The 22,590-nt window shown below is 26.0% G+C and overlaps 3 protein-coding genes and 1 pseudogene across 5 annotated transcripts in view; 3 read left to right on the top strand and 1 right to left on the bottom strand.

The window, feature by feature from the left end:
* Positions 1-973: 973 nt before the first annotated feature.
* Positions 974-22,590, bottom strand: part of LOC114119073 (calcium/calmodulin-dependent protein kinase kinase 1) — a 50,574-nt gene continuing 28,957 nt past the window's right edge. For all 3 annotated transcript variants that reach the window (XM_027980539.2, XM_027980537.2, XM_027980538.2), the window contains exons 6-11: positions 10,504-10,555; positions 6,584-6,727; positions 6,394-6,504; positions 5,255-5,844; positions 2,067-2,158; positions 974-1,349 (exon numbers count right to left, since the gene is read on the bottom strand). In XM_027980539.2, the coding sequence (XP_027836340.1) occupies positions 1,286-1,349; positions 2,067-2,158; positions 5,255-5,844; positions 6,394-6,504; positions 6,584-6,727; positions 10,504-10,555 (1,053 nt within the window). In that variant the 3' untranslated portion in view covers positions 974-1,285. The remainder of the gene's footprint in view (positions 1,350-2,066; positions 2,159-5,254; positions 5,845-6,393; positions 6,505-6,583; positions 6,728-10,503; positions 10,556-22,590) is intronic.
* Positions 12,884-14,828, top strand: LOC126550173 (uncharacterized; annotated as a pseudogene).
* Positions 16,009-17,766, top strand: LOC126550174 (uncharacterized). Its single transcript, XM_050201213.1, has 5 exons — positions 16,009-16,133; positions 16,209-16,724; positions 16,819-16,913; positions 17,231-17,433; positions 17,518-17,766. Exons 1-5 carry the CDS (start codon positions 16,100-16,102, stop codon positions 17,666-17,668), a joined length of 999 nt encoding a protein of 332 aa, XP_050057170.1. The 5' UTR covers positions 16,009-16,099; the 3' UTR covers positions 17,669-17,766.
* LOC126550172 (uncharacterized) lies at positions 17,896-21,699 on the top strand. The gene is made up of 2 exons (XM_050201212.1): positions 17,896-18,361; positions 19,709-21,699. The coding sequence occupies exon 2, from the start codon at positions 19,734-19,736 to the stop codon at positions 21,657-21,659; it is 1,926 nt and encodes a 641-aa protein (XP_050057169.1). The 5' UTR covers positions 17,896-18,361; positions 19,709-19,733; the 3' UTR covers positions 21,660-21,699.

The following is a 22,590-nucleotide window of genomic DNA, read 5'->3' as shown; positions in this document are numbered from 1 at the left end:
TTTTTTTTTAATAGAACCGATTTGTGTTGTTAAGTATAATATTAGGGTATATTGACCAACTATAAAAAACTTAAAGGTAAAAACATTATCTGTTATCTCTTGGCGGTTTTTTACGATATTTTAATTTTTAAGAACGTTATAAGAATATATTATCGTAATGCTATACATACTGATTTTTCTTATCTTAGCATCCACTCAATCATCTAATTGATACTTATCGGTTATCACAACTACCTTTCTTTATACGACATAGTTTAAAAAAAATTATGGACATCGTTTTTTAACCCTGTGACTTACCTTAGACGGTATTGCATAGCAAATTAAGGGATATTTTCGTTTCGAATGTCCGAGCAAGTGCCAACGCTGTCCCCTAATTCCCTTTGAAAATGTATTTGACAATATTATTGTATTGGTTTATATTATTTTTTTATTGCCTATATAAGTTAAAGTGCAGTTCTATCTTTAACTTTAACTAAAAAACATTTCATCATTTACCAACAAATGCCCCCTAGGCCCTAGGTTACAAAGATTTGGTTAGGTATACAGTCGCGATAACCGATGATAAGTACCATCTAATTTTTCTGGATGTAAGTACCTACTATTTGTTTCTTTATTCTAGAATTCTGGATTTAATAGTGAGACTTAATAACAAACAATTAGAAGTACATACATCAAAATGCAAAGTTTTGATTTTAACTAAAATTAAGTATAGTATATTCTGTATAAATGTAAAATACCCAATAATTTCTCAAAACTCACTAAGTACCTATACTTACCTACCTACTTATTATTAAATTTTTAGCTGTACCTACTTAACACAATTGTTACACGCAATAACTTCGTCTTTCGTGCATTATACTACCTATATTATTAGATTTAGTGGTTTAGGTTTAGGAATAAATAAAAAAAAAAATAGTTACTATTCATATAGTTTTTATATGTTCACACAGGATAAAAAAAATTAAATACGATATACATATACAATATTAAATTTATAAACAAAACCAATACAAAAATAATAATAGCATATAATATATTTTTTGGACAAAGTAATATAGACTAATAGTTAAATTTGTATTATATAAGATAAGTAAATCACACTGTAATACACTGTTCAAAATTGAAATGATTGATCAAACGTCTTACCACAATATAGATCATAAATATAAGTATATAACAGTATTATTATTATATATATATTTTTTTTTTGGTCAAATTTTTAATATTAAATAATTTAAGTAAAAAGAATTAAAATATAAAAATAACATAGTAGGTAATCACTTTTTCACTTTTCTTTTACGGTATGTTCTTTGACAGACTGTAGATTGGTTGTCTCCGTGGATAAGGATCTAAAAAATAAAATGTAAAAGCGTATTTGTATTTATTTATGAGTATGAGTAATGAGAAATAAATTTTTAAAATCATAAATTATTTAATATAATAGGTGTAGATACAAGATAATGAGTTTATTTATTTAAATACTTGTATGTAAATGAATAATTTAAATTGCAAAATAAATTATACTTTAAGGCAGTTGCAATATACAGTTTCTGCGTATTTCCGTAGAAGTAGTCGATAATATTAATTCTCCATGCACCTCTAAGCTTAATTACATTTTTATAGTAATAATTTACTCAATGTTTGTTTTATTATTAAGTTTAAATAAAATGTCGGGCTTTTTAAAGAAAAAAGAATACTACCCTTGGCTCACTCCCTTTTTTTTTATTTTTTGCTTATATTTATATGATAATAGTTGTGGTTTTTTTCATTTATCATTTTATCTACAGGAAGGTAATAACATTTTGGAACATTTGGGGCCAACAATATTTTCTGCTTCAAAGAAATCTTAAATACACCATTGCTGCATGTACTCTGCTGCATTGGTATTATAATTTAAAATTATGTACACGTATGGATGTGTGTTATGTAGTCGTATGAGTAATGGGTATTTAAATTGCACTACGACTAATAACATAAAAATACGATATTTACATTATGTTATTTAATATGTAGAAAGAAATAATTTAATGATTATTAAATTGGTAAAACAATAATCGAATCAATACCTTGACCCAAACCAAGAGCACGCTCCAGGTGCCGAGTGTGAACGGTTGGATGACTGAAGTTTTCGTTTCGATTCGTCTACTGAAAAAGGGTTCTGAAAACGATACAAAAACAATATATGTTAATAAAAAAAAAATAACGTCATATACTATTATTAGTAAATATAATAGGTAATACATATTAAAATATATTATGTAAGTACATTATCTAGGTAGTAGGTTCTTACAATATGTTTTTTTTACCTATACAAGTATAATCTACATACATAAAAATCATATAATATTATATAGATAAGTAAATATTTATCAGTGACAAATCCAATGTATGCAAAAATGTATTGTCTTAATGTTTTTAAATATTTTTTAAAACATGTTTATTCTATATTTAAGATTTAAAAATGTAATACAAGCTTCTTTATAAGTTTTAGAACTAATATATTAATTAAGAATTTTACTAGAAAATCATAATAATTTTTATATGAGCATTTAATGTTCAAATTTTTATGACGATATATATATATATATAAGGTACATACCCGTAAAATAACTATTTTTCAAACGATTTTTGTTATTTTCTTGTATTTTTAAAAAAATATATAAATAACAGTAGATACTCGAAATTTTTAGCAAGTTTTTATATTATACTTATCTATAAGTTTTTGACTTTTTAAGTTATTTATAGACATTTGAAATTTATTTAATTTTTATAATTGTCAATAATAAAAAAATTTTCACTCTGTCAAGAAGCTTGAACATTTAATATAATATGATCCCACACAAATTGTTTTTATAGATAATATGTAACAATAATAAAAATATATGGGCACAATTTATTTTTATAAACATTTGTAGTTTAAATTTCGACAAAATTCGTTAAAATAACGAAAATTTGTTATTTATTTTACAGTTCGAAATGTATAAGACATATAACAATTTTTGCAGTTAAGATTTGAAAATTTAATAATTTTTTTCATAAATATTTCATACTAAAACAAAAAACTCTTAAAAATATTTAGTCAGACATAATTTTTTTTATAAACATATTAAAATTTGGATGAAACGATATACTTAAACCATAAATAACGGTATTATTAATTTGTTAAAATTCAAAATATTATTCGTTCAGATCTAAAATTTATTTATTATTATATTTTATACATAGATATAATATTTTTAAATACATTTTTTTCGGAAAAATGAGTAACTTACTATATAATTAAAAATAAAATAAATAGCAACCAAGAATATACATGAAATACTTATAGGTACTTTTTGGTATAGGTTGATAGATCGTCTCCACTCAAAATTATTTTTTGTATACAATGATTAATTATTGAATTCAAGTTTAAAGATATCATAATATAGTGACACACTCTATAACAGTTACTGTATAGCAAAGCGCAGTACCCGCTTGTCCATCTTTTGTTATACTTATATGTTTGTAACATTGAAAATGTTAGATAATGTTATGTTGTATATTAGTGTATACACTATACATATTACATTTTCGGTTATTGTTAATTTAATGGATACGTAATTCTAAATAATTACTATAATTATCAAATTGGCGTGTCCCCAAGGGGGAGCGAATGCTCCTTCACCACCACCATAACAAATTTCAATGTATAATTTTACTCTCAGTGCCAACAAAATAATAATGGTAAAAATTTTAATTTGCCGTTATACGTAGAAAAAACTAATAACCACAAAGATAATAATTATTATTTATTATCTATGCATAACTAAAGTGATAAGCACTTGTTCAAAAAATGATAAAAGTGGTTGTATTCTATAATCAATGGCATGGGATATTAGGGTAATTATTGATTTAAAATATAGGTTCACGTTCACCCCCTCTTTCAAAACTGTCTAAGAACGCTCCTATTATCAAAAACATTTGTAAACTATACTTTTTGTTAATTAATAGTTGTAATGGTTACATAGGTTACTTCTACGTGATTACGACGAATGACGATTACAATATGTTATTTCCAATGAAGGAATTGTTGACCCGTTTCTCGCATATTTTAGATTCTGAACGAAGTGATGCATTATGAATGTATTGATTTTACAATGATATGTGTTTTTTTTTTTGTTTTTGTGTCTGTGTACACTGTATAGCATAACTTGTCGAAATAATGCTTCAATTTCAAACTTCGATGGCAAAGTGAATATCCTTGGTGCATTATAGAGGTCAAAAGTAAACATTTTCCAACAGTTTTTAAAAAAATCAAGAAAAACAAAAAAAAAGTGACAGAAAAACGAGAATTTTTACACAAAATCAGTTTTTGACTAAATCGATTTTTTTATATGGTTGTAACTCAAAAATTAATGACTGTAAATACTTGAAATTTTCACTAAATGTTTATAGCAGTTTAAATAAACAAATGTATACAGTTAAATGTTCAAAATATATTTTTGAGCTATTTATTGACAACTGAAATTTTCAATTTTTTTGAGAATTTTATTTTTAAGTGTCGATAAAATTTTTTTGGCCCTATCAAAATACATGAAAATTTTATACAAAGTTCCTCATATGTTATTCTTATAGTGATTAAAAAATTATAAGAATACATAGGCACAATTTTTTTTTAGTAGCATTTGAAGTTCAAATTTTGACAAAAATTCGTCAAAATTATGAATATTTGTAAATTATTTTGTAGGTATAATTCATAAAAATGTTTGTATAGGTAGCTAATAGTTGAAAATTTAATACAAGATTTTTCATTAGTTTAGCTTACAATAATTATAAAAGAACTTAAATGTTGGTGTATTCAGGCCATTAAAACATAAGCCACCTTTTTCACCAATCACTGGAAATTATATCCTAGGCTGACAAATCATCTTCGTTCAGAATCGTTTTTCGTATACAATGATACCTATCATTGCATTCAAATTTAAAAATTATAAGTCGTAGATACTTGAAAATTTCACCATTTATTCACATTAGCGTTTTCTATACATGATTTTATTCTAAAAATATTTCGGTCATTTTAATGCTATTTATAAGCATTTTAAATATTACGTTTTAGCTACAGGGCTGTTATTATCGTTTTAATATCACTAAACCTAAGTACATAACATACTTAAACCAGTGGTACCTACCTATAATTTATATTAATATATTATAAATTTACACATAAACATAAACATAATATAATTATAATTCATTAATACGTATGTGCACTCACAAGGAATGAATGATTTTTCAGCATAGCTTTAATCAGTATCAGGGTGTTAAGCTTGGGTACGGACTTGACGACATTCATAATTTCCTCCTCGCTAACTTCAACTGGCTCCCGACAGAAGTTATCCTGCTCAGTGGGCAGCACCTCGGCCCCTGCCTTGGTCACCCAGTCGTGCCGTTTGACGGCCGGTAACGTAATCCTAGTATCTGGGTCCTTGTCCAGAAGACGGTGCAACAGGTGCACCAGCTGTGGAGACGTTTCTGGTTCGACCGGCCACTGCACCGGTTGCGTACGAATCTGCTCGTGCACCGCCAGCACCGTATCAGCGGTGTACGGCAACCGACCGTAGACGAATGCATACAACGTGCAACCCAGTGCCCACACGTCAAGCGCTCGACCACTGTACGTTTTCGTCGACGGATCCAGCACTTCAGGAGCCGTAAACGCCGGGGTACCCGCACTTGAACTCAACAAGTCATCACTTCCATCGAACTCGTTGCAAACGCCTAGGTCGGCGATTTTCACACGCCCGTTTGCGTCAATCAATAAGTTCGACGGTTTTATGTCCCTGTGAACGATCCGCTGAAAATGTACTGTATAGGAGAAAAAACAAAAGTTGAATATAAAATATGATGCATTATTATTTATTACATCTGATGTTATAATGACAAGTATAATATACATAATATATATTATACATTGTTAGATAATTGTTTGAAGAATCTTACAATTTTTGTTTCAGAAACTTGAAATTGTAACGTTTTATAAAAATGTTTATGTATAAATATCGAATGAATATAAATTATGTATACTCGTATACATCTATAAATTATACAATTTATTGGCTATTATTGTTAAGATGGCCCTGCGGGTGCTGACGTCAGGACTTTGGAGCAAGCCGGCCAGTAATTACTAATTAACGACCCCCCCCCCCCCCCCGACCAACTCATTGGGTAACTAGACTTGTCTTATTAACCAAGAGCCATCGTTGACACCTTTAGTCTTGACATGAGAAATGGTGCCAGTGCCCAAAAAGTAGCATGCTTAGAAGGTAAAAATAGGATGAAAACCATTGATTTTTATTTTATTGTTAAGGTGACATATTTTTCAGAACAATAAATTATTATTTTATTATTACTTACAATATTCTAGGCCCAATAAAATATCCCTGAAATATGACCTGGCTTTCGATTCAGACATTGGAGGATCACCAGGAACTTGCATCACTTCTCCACGCTCTAATAATTCAAAAACTTCAACACACAAAAAAAAATAGTAAATAAGTTTAAAAATATAGTAAATAAGTTTAATAAATTATATAAAAACATTTACCCAAATAAAGATGATCTTCATCTGGATCTTCTAAAACTTCTACTAGTTTCACTACGTTCGGATGATCAAGTTTTTTCAACAAAGCTATTTCCCTGTATACTTTGTCTAATGGATTGGCCCCTTTACGTCTGGCGTTAAGTCTACCTATAATTTAATAGTAATGATGAAACTGTAATGTAAATATACAAAATAAATAATATATATTTCTATAATTATTTATATCAGCATCAAGTAGGAATCTGTTTTTTTTCTGAGGACTTTACAGTGTTATAAACTGCATAATTCAATAAAATCATTATACATTATATATAAATACATATTTATACTACAATTACATAATAATTATGTTCTCTATGTAAAAATTGTTGGGTTCCTAAAAAATTCACACAAAGAAGTATATAGGTGAACAAATTGTGTAAAATGACTATTATAGTAATAAATCTGCTAGAAAAATTATAAACACAAACAGTAACAATTAAATTTAATTAATATTGATGTCACATAGTTATTAGTAAATCAATAATCATAGTTGTAGCATTGATTAAATATATTAAATTATTATATATTATATACTTATCAATAGTCGTAATAACTTTATTCATTAGAGGTGCATTTTAATGTTATAAATTAAATATAAATAGTTACATAATATTACTTACATATTTTTTCCAAAAATAAAAATAAATTTGAAATTTATATGTGTTGTTATTTATTTACAGATATTTTTATATTTGATACAAAATATAATTCATTCTTTTAGAAAATGATTTATATTTACATTTTCCTTTAGGTAACATTACACTAACATAGAACCTCAATTAAAAGTACAAACGTTCTTCTGGGTATACGAACATTTTCATTAGAACAAAACTATCGATTTTAGTTTGAAGCATATATATATTTATAGTTAGAGTATATCGTATACCTACTGAACTCTAAACTCTAAAGGAATACTTGAATACATATTATTGCGCTTCACTTAATAATGAACAAAACTGTACACAAAATGGTTATCCAAACAAGACTTAGTAGTTCATAATTAACGTATAGTACCTAAATTATTGTAAACGTCTATATTGTCTACACATAATTCGTATAAATAGTCGATACATTATTATGTATTTTAATTAGAAAGAAAGATAACAGTGACAAGAATATTATAATTAGGTAAATATTTAGTATATTATACTAAATGTTTAGTTTGTGTATAATAAGCAAAGTAAATGGTAATACAAAAGTTGAGACATTTAAATTATTTTGGAATTATATTTACATAGGAAATGTAATCATCTTACGAATTCATTTTAAATTATTATGTGGTATTTGCATATTTTATTATGTACGAATATATTAAATTATTATAATTTATAACTACCATAAAAAGTTATAATAAAATAGGGGTAAGAAATCATAAACTTATAAACATAAAATTAAATATTATCATATGCTCCCGTGTAATTATAATTTTATAGTTTAAGACTATTTGAATAAAATAATATTACCGATTTAGTCTATACTCTGTAAAATATTATTACAAGTATTCCTTTTCCTTTAAATATAATATATTTAATATTTTAATTTATGAATTAATGATATTATCATACATTTTAATGATTTGTAGTATGCTTGACTGTGGCAACATAATATCATATGCCATATATATTAGTTATAAATTTATAATTATAATAAGAATAAACTATATGTACCTAATGAAGGTTTTGTTTTTAAATCTTTTGTTAACAATAGCTCCCTTACAAGTTAGGTATAGTTAGTCAAAATCAATGTAAACATGAGTTAATTTATTAATGTTTATTTTTCTATTAGAATTTATGAATATAAATCAAATTCTAAAACAAAATTGTCAACAACACTAAATAGTCATAAATAGTCATTTGTATGACATATATATTACGTACAAAAAGAATAAAGTCAAGGCATTTAATATAAATATATAATTTAATGATTTTATAATATGTTGTCACGTTGATAAAATAATTGAAATAATGTGTACCTACCAACCTACCTACCGGTATTTCTAGGTTACCTATCACGAGTCACGACTAGGTACCGTTGTTTTTTTACAAATTATTGAGTTACATGTTATTTAATAATAAAAATGCGGTAATCGTTGGATTATTTAACGAGTATGATGACAATCATTACTACAAATAAGAGTATTTAAAATTTAAATTAAATATTCAATTAATATTTTTAATCAGCTTGATAACAATACTAAATGGAAAATTTAACAGTTTATTTTTAAGATAATATTGTATAGGTAATTTATTTAAGAAATATAATATAGGTAGGTATATAAAATATATTCAAATTAAAGTACTTAAAATTCTAGGCTCATAAATATTAGATCGTTACTTAGAAAATTTTTTGAATTTTAAAATTTTTTCACGAAATGTATACATTTAATTAACAGTTAGTAGGTTATAGTCTTATAGATAACTATAATTATGATTATATAATGTAATAGTCATATAACTCATATAGGTAATAAGCATATAATATTATTATAATATAATTAGGTACGTTCCTATTATTTTCATACATTCCCTAAATATTATTTTAATGTGTTTATACTATAGTACTCGTATATACTATATGTTAATATGTTATGAAATGCATAAAAAAACAAAAACAGAATAGTGAATTTTTTAACTTATTAAGTTGTATTATTATGGATACAACTATGTGCACGAAATTGATTAAACAATTTGGGACAAATTCTATAAGCCCGGGGTCTCCAACCTTTTTTTACGGTGGGCCAAATTTGGTATACGCTTTGGCATCGCGGGCCAAAATTTTTAGAAATGTGTTGTCTAAAAAAAAAAAAAATTTGTCTATCTAGGAATAGATAGGTTATGAAATTGAGAAATAAATAAGAATCGATAAGATTTATTTAAAAAATGTATGTTTATTTATATAATTTTTTATTTTATAATTCAAAATTTGTTTTATATTCAAAACATTAATTAACTTGGCGGGCCGATGCAAAAAGCTCGGCGGGCCGTGGGTAGGAGACGCCTGCTATAAGCAAACTACCTACCTACGGCTTTAAAATTTGATCTTTAATTGAATTTATTCAAACTTATTCAAAATAAATAATAGAACAAATGCAACAAAATATAATATTTATACTTATTGATATAGCTTATGCATTTAATTATTTTCATATTTTATAAAGGTACCTACGGAAAATTTATATAAAATATTAATTAATTGCTTTCATTTGTTTTTGTTTCTAAATAGAAGATTTTAAAAGATTTACTTTTTTAGTATCGTGTGTAATTTTATTTTTGTATAACGTAGTGTTTTGGAGTTAAAAATTTGCTTCAATTACAGGTAGCAAAATGTTCAGATTGGTATGGAGTCAAATGAGTTAAAACTAAAAAATTAATTTATAATACTTAACATTTGAAAGCCAACATTTTAATTATTTGTTAGTTAGGGTAATGGGGTAATGTTCTCATGGCATCCGGAACTTAGAGTGTGATTTTTCGGGGTTCTGTTATGGTTACAAAATTATTTTTTGTGTTTGTAAATTATTATATAATTCATAACATAATATCAAACAATTTTTCTTTGTGGTACCAAAAAAATGTACTTCGTTTTTAAAATATATTGTAAACACTCTTGTTTTATATCTATTTGAAAATATTTTAAAATATGTTATTTAAAATAAAATTATTATAGCTTTTATAAAGCTAAAAAATATTTTATTTTAGTTTTAAGTAAAAAAAAAACAGTATGTTAAGTAATAATATTCTCAAAAACTTAATCATAACTTAGATTATATTTATTATACAATCTACGTTTAGAATAAACACATACAAAAAATAATAATTAAAAAACATTTTACTTTATTTATTAATATTTAGAAATTTTATATTTAATGAAAAGAAACTTACCAAAACAGCCAGACTTTTTCATTAACTTTTTCTTAGATAATATTTTCATAGCCTAAAAAATTATTTAAAATAAATATATATTTCAAATTAAAAAAGGTTTTGTATTAATTAAAATCAGTATTAAATAAAATTAAATAACAGATACTATTAATAAAAAGTAAATATTTAATTACTGTTATAATAGTATAATATGTATACATATTTTTTTTTTCGTGTAGGAAACAAAATTGGACTTATATATAAAATATAAGAAAATATATAATTCTAAAAATCAAAAATGTATACATTAGTTTTAGCTTTCTTAATTCAAGTTATATATATATAATGATAATTATTTTAATGTGTAAACTAATATAACTGAGATTTTAATGCCCTAAAAATTTCAAAAACACTCTTAAAAATTGCTAAAATGACTTTAAAATTCAAAAAATGCATTTTACTTATATTTATTACAATTTAAAAATTGGAAAAAAAAATGTAATATTTTATTTATTATTTTAATAGTATTATTACTATAATATTTGTTACTTGTTCAGTTCTGGATGTACTAATTGATTACTAATTTAGTAATACTTATCGAAACCTAACTATGATAAAATTGTTATCGACAATAACTTGTCGTGCTATATAGTATATACATATAGTATTCGTATCACCGACAGTTAGCCAAAAGTCTCTTGTTAATCGCAACAATTTTCATTCATTTTAAGAAAAAATGTGCTCTAAAAACTAAGAAAATACACTACATTTTTCAAAAAATGCAAAAATTTTAAAAATTAAATATTTAGTTTAAAATTTAAATACCTATGAGTTAGCAAATAGCATTATAATTATTGCATTCAAGTTTTAAACATGAATTTAAAAAAGTCATTTTAAGAATTGATAACGTACCATTTATTAACATATCATCATCTATACAATATTAAGGATTGTATTCGTCAAATTTAATAAAATAATTTCTATAAATCAAATAACCGTTCCACCTAGATTAATTGATCGTGATATTACTTAATATAGTTAAGAGGCCGTCACACTAGGAAAAAATCGACCGTAAAACATGGTTTTTTGATTCCAATAGTACTCAAGTCTCATTAGTCGTAGAAACATGATTTTTGTATCAAATTAAACGTGAGAAGTTGTACTAAAAACTGTTGGAACAAATTTTTGAAATTTGTTTTCAAACCGATTTTATTTATATTTGAAATTTGTTAAAATTTTGAAATTTTTAAAAAATTATATAAAATCAGCAAATTGAGATATCAAAATTCTGTTCCAACAGTTTTTAGTACAACTTCTCACGTTTAATTTGGTACCAAAATCATGTTTCTACGACTAATGAGACTTGAGTACTATTGGAATCAAAAAACCATGTTTGTTGTAAAAAAATTATGATTTTACGGCCGTCGTGTGCTGCTATCGAAACAACTGCGGCACTGTTCTAAAACTGTACTCATTCCCCCACACTTCGCGCATATGCAGCGGTACCTCACCTAGATCGAAACCGGTTATCTAGCCGCGCGCGTTTTATAAATACCCAGAGTATCGATAAGGAAAATAATAATATGGCCCATGAATATTATTTGAATTATTTCGATATAATAATTCAAATTCATATTCTAATAAACTAAACACATGTTGAAACCACAAAGTATCATAAAGTTGCCAAAACTCAGCTGAAAAATGTACGATCTCGACAATTTTTTTTTTCAAACTGTAGGAAATTTTTCAATATAATTAGTGGTTAGGTTTAAAATATGAAAATGTTTTAATTTAACTGAGTATAAGTGTATACAAAAGAAATATGTCGTTTACTCCTGAAAAAAATCATTGTTGATAACTTTTGCAGGGCTTTTTTAAAAGAATGCCGTGGAATTAAAATATAAATATTTTAATTTATTATAAATATTTTTATATTAAATACAGATTTTTGTAAACTAAACATAAATGCATACAGCAATTTAATGATTTTATTGAAATAGTTGAATCAAAAACTAATTGCTAGCATGTAGTACATAGTACCTACATAGTATATAATACCCTAAATAATATATAACTGTGTATAAACGTATTGAGATTACTATGTAAGTATTTATTGATATCCACATGATTACACTAATCATCAGTAGAAAATATGTGGTCAAAGTATTTTTCATATAAAACTAGAATTAATCTACTATAGTCTATGGGTGTTGTAGTATAAAATTTTTATACCTATTTAATATATGTAAACATTCGGTTATTATCAAGTAAAAAGGCGACAGTATGACATATATTGGTAGAAACTTTTGTTTGCTCTTACTAAATCTAAATAAATGTATATATGTATAATACGTCAATAATTAAAATTCTCAACACTAATGAGTAATGACCATAATTGTTCAAGATAGTTTTAATATCTAATATATTATATTATAAATATTATATCTACTATCATTTCTCCATTAGATATAGTATAAAAGTAAGTACCTATTTGTGATAATTAAATTATTATTATTTTATTACTCGCATTATTCATTAGTATAACTAGTATAAGGTAATTATATAATTAAATATTATGATCAACGATAATAGTGCATATCAAAATGGGAAGACATCAAAATTATTGTCATTCTGTAAAACTGTCCACACCAGTAACAACTTACATTCTAATTGAATTTTTATTGTGGTTTAATTTTTTTTTATTTAACGTTAAAATGGATCAACTTAAAAAACGTACTCGTCAACCATCGAAAAAGTTATCAACTAAAAAGAAATTGAGTAATCGAGTGATGAATTTTCTAGGAATTCAAAACAAAACCAAGTAAGTAAAATATTAAATGATTAAAATATAAAATATGTATAAATAATAACGTAATATCAGTTATAACAATACATTGTTTTTAATTAAGTCCCAATCCAGAGGTCGTAGAATCTGTTGTGAAACCTTTTTTCTTGGGTGATGACAATCAACTACCATGCACATCAAGGGAAACAATTAGGTAAACTTTTGCTAAATTATATAGCTATTAAATTTGGTAAACTATAATAACTTAATATTTAAATAATATACGGAAAATGTATTACATAATCGCATGCAGCAGTATAAATATTTATATAATACAATATTTTTATATATTTTTTAAAGTCAAAATCCAGAGCTCGTAAAATCTGTTGAGGCACCTTTTTTCTTAGGTGCTGACAATCAACTACCATGCACATCAAGGGAAACAATTAGGTAAATTAAAAATGTTTAATAATTTAAATTAAAACTCTGATTATATAAATTTGAATGTATATGAGAACTCCAACGATTTTTGTATATATTATATCAATTTTTTTTTAAAAAAAAATTAGAAAAATAAATGATCCGGAGGGTAATGCAAATAATTATTGGAATACTGAAGAAAATTTACATAACTTAACAGTGGACGAATCTATACTTAGTAATCAAGAAATTAAGTATGCATTTAAAATTTATATTTTGATTGAAGATGAGTCGTAATAAATTTAATTCTTTAACAGGCAATGTGATGTTGATGAAAGTTCGGGAAGACGAATAGTGGATATGCATTACGTTTTTAGTCAAATTAAAAACAGTGTTCATAGAGGGTCATTTGGTTGTACATTTTTAAATATGACGTTTATTTCTGAGAAAAAACACGGGTTTAGATCATCATTTAAGTTTAAATGTGATGTGTTTGTAATATTGTTATGTTTATCGACTCAGAAAAGTTGAAACCTGAAGCTTATTTGCCAGTAAATTATTCCGCCGTTAATGGATCAATAGCAGCTGGAATTGGATTTACACAGTTGTCCGAATTGTGTGCGATAATCGATATACCTTGTATGTCTTCAACTACTTTTCTGAAAATTCAAGAGTTTATTTGCAAAAGAATTCACGAAGTTGCAGAGGAACAAATGAAAATTGCTGGTGAAGAAGAACGTCGTTTAGCAATAAAAGCTGGTACATTAGATGTTGATGGAACCCCTATGTGCACTGTAGTTGCGGATGGACAGTGGTCAAAGCGCAGTTACAAGACTAAATATGATGCATTATCTGGAGTGGTAAAATATATATATGCTATATTAGTATATTAGTTTTATAAAACTGTTTTGAATGACCTTATTTATAATTCTACTTTCTAGGCAACAATAATAGGTTATAGATCGAAAAAATTTTGTTTGTGGGAATTAGAAACCGTTATTGTATAATTTGCCAAAGGGCCAAAAATAAAAAACTATCTCCACCTGACCATACTTGTTTTTTAAATTGGAAAAAGGGTGCAACAAGCATGGAAGCCGATGCCATTGCCGATGGATTTAAACAAAGTTTGGAAATGCATGGACTCAAATATACAAACTAATAGGTTAGTGTATATAAATATCAGTAACAATATTAATATATCAATATCAATAATGACCCATTCGGCACGATTCCCAACGACTGGCTTTATCAGTAGTAATTATTATAATGACAACGACAAAATCGACAAATAATAAAGAATATATAATTTGTTTATGGGCCCCACACGAGCTTGCTCATAAACCATAACACACGATATGGGGCCCATTATACACACGATAATATTATAATATATTTATTAGGTATAATTTCTGTATTAAATAAAATAAAATATATATGGCTTATAATGATTTTAATGATACGATTTATAAAAGAAATAGGAATAATAAAATTAATGACAACTACAATATCAATTACATATAGTAATTATACCAACAGTAATATTTTAATTAAAGTGTCAATTATTATAAAAATGCAAGATAAATTAAATAATATTCGTATATATACATATATATATAGTTGCAGCAACCATAGTTGATAAAAATGTATAAATGATAATAAAATAAAAATAATTATCTTTACCAGGAGATGGAGATTCTAGCGTTTCAAAAAGGCTATCTGAAATCATGCCTTATGGACCTAGACTACTCGTAAAAAAAATAGAATGTCGTAATCATTTATTGCGAAATTATGGTACAAAATTAGCAGCTATGACAGCAAACACGAAGTATCCAATTTTGTTAAGAAAACATGTAAAAGCCAATGCATTACGTTTTAGATTTTCAATAACTAAGCAATTGAATATCGTAATAGTTTACAAGGTCAATCAGATTACGAAAAAGAAGTTGGTAAGTTGAAAAAAATTTTTATGAATTTTAATTTTTTAAACAACAAGACTTACAGACTTACTTGTACTACAGAGTATAGAATATAACTTGAATAATATATATTTTTTTATAACTATACTATAGGATTACGGAAAGATATAAGTAATAGTTTTCGTCACATTTTGGGTAGCCATGATCGATGTGAGCCATATTTTTGCAAGGGCACAATACCAAATGAAAAAAATATGATTTTAGAAGCTGAAAGATCGGGATTCTTAACTGATATATCTCAAATAATATCTCGTTTAGTCGTCAATGTTGATAGTTTACTTATGAATGTTGACAACAACGTGTGTGAACAATTCAATAGTGTAATTAATAAACATTTAGGGGTAAACGAATAAATTACTCACAAAGAAATTCATACAATTCACGAGTTGAAGCTGCGGTTATATCATATAATTCAAGTGGACAATTTCTTCGTTTAATGCATAAAAATATACAAAATGATATAAGCCCAGGTATACCTACTTTGAAGTATATATTTTTTTTTTAGTATTTTTGATTTTTTTTTTTATATATACATATACTTCTAGGTATAATAGGAAAGAAATTCCTTACATCCAATAAAAAAAAAAGAAACCAATCTAAAAAACGTCTTTTTCCTACAAGTATACAGAAAAAGAGTAATGTTGGCCCGGATCAACATTATGGTTTAGCCGAACCATTACCCGAAGAAGATAATATTTCAAAAGAAGAGTTACAAAAAATAAAAGATGATTTTATCAATTCACTACGATTAGATAGAAACGGGCGCTTGGATATTGAAAAGAAAACTAGAGAACAAGCTAATTCTCAAATTTGGCATGCTGAACGAAGGAATAGACTTACAACATCAAATTTTGGCCGTGTTTGTAAACTACGACCAACTACGTCTTGTAAAATTTCTGTTTACGATATATTATATAGGACATTTTTTTCGAAGGCAACTGATTATGGTAAAGCCACCGAACCAGAAGCTATCGTCGCATTGGAAAATATTTTAAAATGCAAAATCCATCCGTGTGGGCTTATCATCGATGAACAATTTCCTTACCTAGCAACAACTCCAGGTAAAATGTATTACAGTTACTTATGATATGCATTAATAATTTCAAATAAAATAATAATAATAATAATAATAATTTTTTTTGTATATGAATACAGACGGTATTATCAATGACGATTTTTTAGTTGAAATTAAATGCCCGTTCGCAGTCAGAGATACGTTGACATTTTCGGAAGCGATAAACAGTAAAAAAGTAAGAGTATAATATATACTAACTATCTAATCCAGTGGTTTTCAAACTGGGTGCCGCGGTTATTCCATAAATTACAGATTGCATTGAATTGTGATATAAGAAAATAAATTAATAATTAATTCAAAAAATTTTGTTCATCTAAAAAAGGTCAGTGTGCCGTGAACATTATTTTAAGTTTACGGTGTACCTTGTGGCATGTATAATAAAAGTTTGAAAACCACTGATCTAATCAGTACCTATAACTGTTAAAATATTAAGTTTAGTGTAGGTAAAAATGTAAAAATGTTTTTATTCTATTTTACAACAAACATTTTTAGTTATTATTCTGTCGACTCGATGACAATGGAAAAATGCAGCTAAAAGTTGATCATAATTATTATTATCAAGTTCAGGGACAAATGCATATTTCCAAACGAAGATTTTGTTATTTCTTCGTTTATTCAAAAAATTGGACAGAAGTACAAATAATAAATTATGATGTTTGCTTTTGGAATACAAAAATGGTTGATAAATTAAAACTGTAAGTTTTTAAAAATTTTTAATTTTAATATCAAAGATAAGTTTACTCTTATACAACTTAGTAAGTTTGTTACTTTCTTTTAAGATTTTACATGGAATGTTTACTACCAGAAATAGTGAATCCTCAGTATGGAAAACGATTACAAATAGATGACATAAAAGATCCAGAACACATTTTGGAAAACATAAAAACAAAAAACAAAACTAAAATAAATTTGAAACTAAATTATAAATGATTTAATATTAGAACCCATGTTTATAGTATACATATTTCTATACATATATATATATATACCGTATCCAAATATTTTAATAAATTATTTATTACGAAATATGCATTGCTTAATTATTCACATTATATGCCTATACGTAGGTATTAATTAATTAATAACATATACATTATGCATCATCAGATATAATAAGTATAATACTATTAATACTATAATAGTTGAAGTTCAATCTGTGTAATTTAAGGTTATTATTTATTACAATTATAATTAATTTATAATTTCAGTCATTCAAACAATTATCTGAATTATCATAAAACATGATTATACGAGATCGTTAATTTGTAATATCATAAATTGGAACATTTATTATAATTAACATTAATTGTAATTGCATTATCATACCTCAATTATCATGATACATTAACATTAAACAAGTCTAATCTAAAAATTAGAAAAAAATTAGCCTATATTATAGATATTTAAAAAAGCGATACAGTGTTCAGTCACAGTCTCGAGATCAGTTTCAGTTACAGTGTGTAAGTGTTTCCAGTCACCATCATTGCGAGACTCCAGACAAATTTTTATTTTCTAAATACAGTTTTTTTTAAAGTCAGTGTTCTTTTAAATTATATATAGTTTTGTATTTATACATATACATTATACATATCATCAACTCTCAGAACAAACGCTACATCATTTGTAAGTACCCATTTATAACTACTTAAAAATATACTTTTTTTAATTTTAAATTTTAGTTCATTGATAAATCTTGTATACGATGAAAAATGATTCTGAACGGAGATAATTAGGTACCTATTAACTTTCGATTATTATATTTGGACGAGTCTTACAAACGGAATGATATTACGAAATTTCGACCAAATTTAAAAAATAATGATTCTCTTTTCGACCAAAACAAACATTTTTGTAAAATTATGGCAATTACCTATATAGATACTTTTAATACTTTTGCAAAATTATTAAAAGTATAAGTTGCATAAAATATTGTAAAATAAAATATAGAAAATTATTTAAAATTTAAGACTATCTATATCAACATTATTTTTATATTAATATGTCACAATATGTATAATATTATTTAAAATAATAAAATAATAATAATATGTAATTTTGTCAAAAGATACAAGATACTATTATTGTAAATATTTGTAATGAATAGTACCAAGATATTTGAATTTAAGTTGCAGAACCTTTAAAACTTAAATATTATATGAAACAAATAGTGATAATTTTTATTGTGTGTGTATAATTAATATCGTTTTGTAAATAATTTCGTAAAGAATTGTATTTTTACGAATAATAATTCTATCCAGGTGCAATTGTAAGATAAATTAAAAACCCTAAAATTAAATTGTATACTATTTTTTAAATTTTTTATATAATATTGTATATATATATTGTGGCATATTAACATAAAAATAATGTTAATATTTTACTATTCTTATATATTAAAAATGTTCTATATTTATTTTACAACATTTTATGCAACTTATAAAAAATTATTTAGCAGCAATTATTTTATTTTTTTACATATATTATATACATTTTTGATTTTGGTCAAAAACGGGTATGCCCCATTTTATGAGAAACCTTATTTTAAATTTTCAAATTTTAGGTATTAATTCTCAAATGAAAATACTAATGTAAACATCTGATACAAGTTTCAAGTTTTTACAATGAATTATTTTTGAATAAACATAAAAATCGTATATGCGTCGTACCTACCTACTTGTATTTTTATTATTTATTATTTACTATATTTTTTTTTACCGATCAGATTAAGGTTAGGTTAGATCAAATTAAAACCTAATAGAATAAGAATTTATGCAGTAAAACAAATTTTTTCAATGATAAAAATAGTTTTAATTGCTGTTATGAGTGCGTTAAATCGTATTTTTATACAAATTTTTCTTGTTTTTTAGAGCATTTAAATCCGTTCTCTTATTTTTTAAAGCACAATATTTAAATTAAGTGTTTAATTTAAATTGTACCTATATATAATATTTATATTTTATTTCATAATAGGTATTACAACCAGTCAACACTCAACATGAATATCAAAAAAGTTCTATTTGTTATTATTACAACCATACATTTCACTTTTGGATTCATTGCTTACGATTGCGGAGGTCCTAACCTAAATATAACTTCCTTTGACAGTCTAGAAGTAGACAACTGTGATCTTCCAATACCTTCGAAAACAGAACGGGTAACAAGAATACAACTATTGCAAAGGGTTGAAACATATCCAGTTAATTTCAAATCATGCCTGATCACTGTTGATTATTTAATAACAAGGTGTTCGGCGTTTGAAGACGCACAAGTTGTAGAGGGAGGGTATTTTTCCGACATAATAGAGTTAGGTAGTGCTAGATGTTCAGAGACTCACCAGAAACAATCTTTCACTTTTCAAACGGGAGGAGTAGTGACAGATTTAAAAATAAACGAAACGATATTTGTAACAAATATCATTGCCGGAACATTAGACAAGTATGGTAATTGTAAAGGCACAACTTTTAAATCAAGCAGAGGAGAGTGGGAAGATGTGGTCGTACAAGCTAAATTTAAAATATTGCTTTCAGAAGGTACGGCTATAGCAAATAGTAAAGATAATATCCTCATACTTCCAACAGGAACCAAAATGAAATTATCTGAAAATTATGGTTTTGATTCTTTTAAAGGAGAGACTATATGGACAAACAACCATTTCACTTGTGAAGTACAAGATTTCAATGTTTTATATGATGGTCCTGCATCGTTAATAATTTCAAATGCCATTAATGATTTTTCAAATAATATATATACCTATATTGTGGAAACGGATAAAATAGTATTTTCCCTAAAACAAATTAAAAAAAGTTTTGCATGCGGGATGCCAGTGATTCAAACTGAACACATACAGTTAGTCATACTTGTAGATACCGCATTTTTCAATCGATTTACGACAACAACAATTTCTCCGCAAAACACTGATTTGTTAGCCTACGTTAATACAAAATTTGTTTATGTTGAAAACTTCTTTAAATCTACGATAACATCATTGTATAATGACATAATTAAAAAACAGTGTGATCTCGAACGAAAAATATTACAACAAAAGCTTACACTAGCCTCTTCGAGCATTTCCGACTTTTCGTATCTTATGGGCGAAGGACCAGGTTTTACTGCAGTGAAAACAGGCGAAATAATATATTTAATAAAATGTAAAAAGGTAAATGTTGAAATATCGAGAAAAAATGTATGTTTTAATGAACTACCAGTTTTATATAACAACAAAACGTTTTTCATGGCCCCCAAAACGCACATATTGCAACAATTTGGAACTCAAATTGATTGTAATATACTACTTCCACCTGGCTTCAATTTGGACGGAGACTGGTTTGGTATTGTACCCAATATACAAGAAATAAAAAAACCACAAAAGCTCAAACCGGCTACAACCTGGACGTGGTCGTACAAAAGTCCAGAATCGCTTATGAATGCTGGTATATACACACAAGACACAATGAAAGCTTTTCAGCAACATATATTGTTTCCACAAGAAGTGAGTGCTGCTACAAATAATTTAATAAGACAATCTATGGGATATGATACGACTAACCAAGGTCTGCAATATAAATATCTTATTGACGAACAGACAATAAGCAACATGGTCGAAAATAAATTACATCAACTTTGGGGATGGTTTACAACTATTGGTACTTTTGTTTCGGGACTGATGGGGATATTTTTTATTGTAAAATTAATATTAACACTAGTGGATACGGGGATTAATATTACTATTTTATACAAAACCTTTGGGTGGAGTGCAAAACTGTTGGCAGGAATTTTTTCTAGTATTACCCATTATTTAATGTTAAAGACACACAAAAAAAATCAAAATTTTGATCAAGACTCGCTAGACACAAAACATGTTCGCTATTCAATTAAAAATAGCAAAAAAGTGTACCCGAGCTTGAGTCAAGATTCTGTTTAAACACTTTAAAGCCATACAGAAATAATGTATTTAATTTAATTTATTATTTATTTAGTATTAAAAGTATTGTTTTAAATTTGTATATTTTATTTAATTATTTAATGATAAAAAATTTTTAATTTCATATTAAATGTACATGAAAAATGCAATTATTACCTTTATGTTATATGTTTATAAATATAATACATTTGAAAAAAGGTTAAAGAAATATTTGTTTTTTACTATTTTGTATGGTAATTAAATATTAGATTATAAAATGATTAAATTATGTATTTTTAAGTGTGTTTAAGTAGGTACAGGTTATTATGCTCAATATTCTATTTTTCTTTGAATTACCAAAAAAATTTGTAAGTTGTAGCATGTTCACGAATAATGTATAATGTAAAATATACGCAATACATTTAAATATTACAAAACTAATATTTAGATATTTAGGTAATATTAATTTAGGTTATTGCTATAAATTAGTTATTATTTACTTTATTATAAATATTTCATGAAGTAAATATCTAATAATGTATTATAAATACAAATCACATCGGTACCCGCGGGTATTAAAAATATTACAGCTGCATTTACCCATTTACGTGTATATTTACGCGCGATCCGTCTTAGACGAAGGTTCAAATAATAATAAACACCGCTCCCGAATAGGCATAATCCTCGGCTGGCCGCCGACTACCAGTAGTGGGCGTGGTTAAAACGTCGCGTGCTTGCGGATCACGAAAACACCTAACAGCGCGTTCTCTCGGACGTTGTATGCGTTTCACTTTTAGTGTGACGGCCTCTTAATGGGCAAATTACAAAAACAAATTACTGTGGAAAGTTCTTTTAAATAACCTGGGTCTTGACTGTTTACGTTCCAATAATTAATTCCATCTGGATGCTTTTGAAACCGATTATTAGAGTATATAATAATGTCATCCAATAA

This window comes from Aphis gossypii, chromosome 2 (genome assembly GCF_020184175.1).
Source record: "Aphis gossypii isolate Hap1 chromosome 2, ASM2018417v2, whole genome shotgun sequence".
Taxonomy (NCBI): Eukaryota; Metazoa; Arthropoda; class Insecta; order Hemiptera; family Aphididae; genus Aphis; species Aphis gossypii.
Note: the sequence above shows the minus strand (reverse complement) of the source record. Positions and strands in the feature narration are given on the sequence as shown.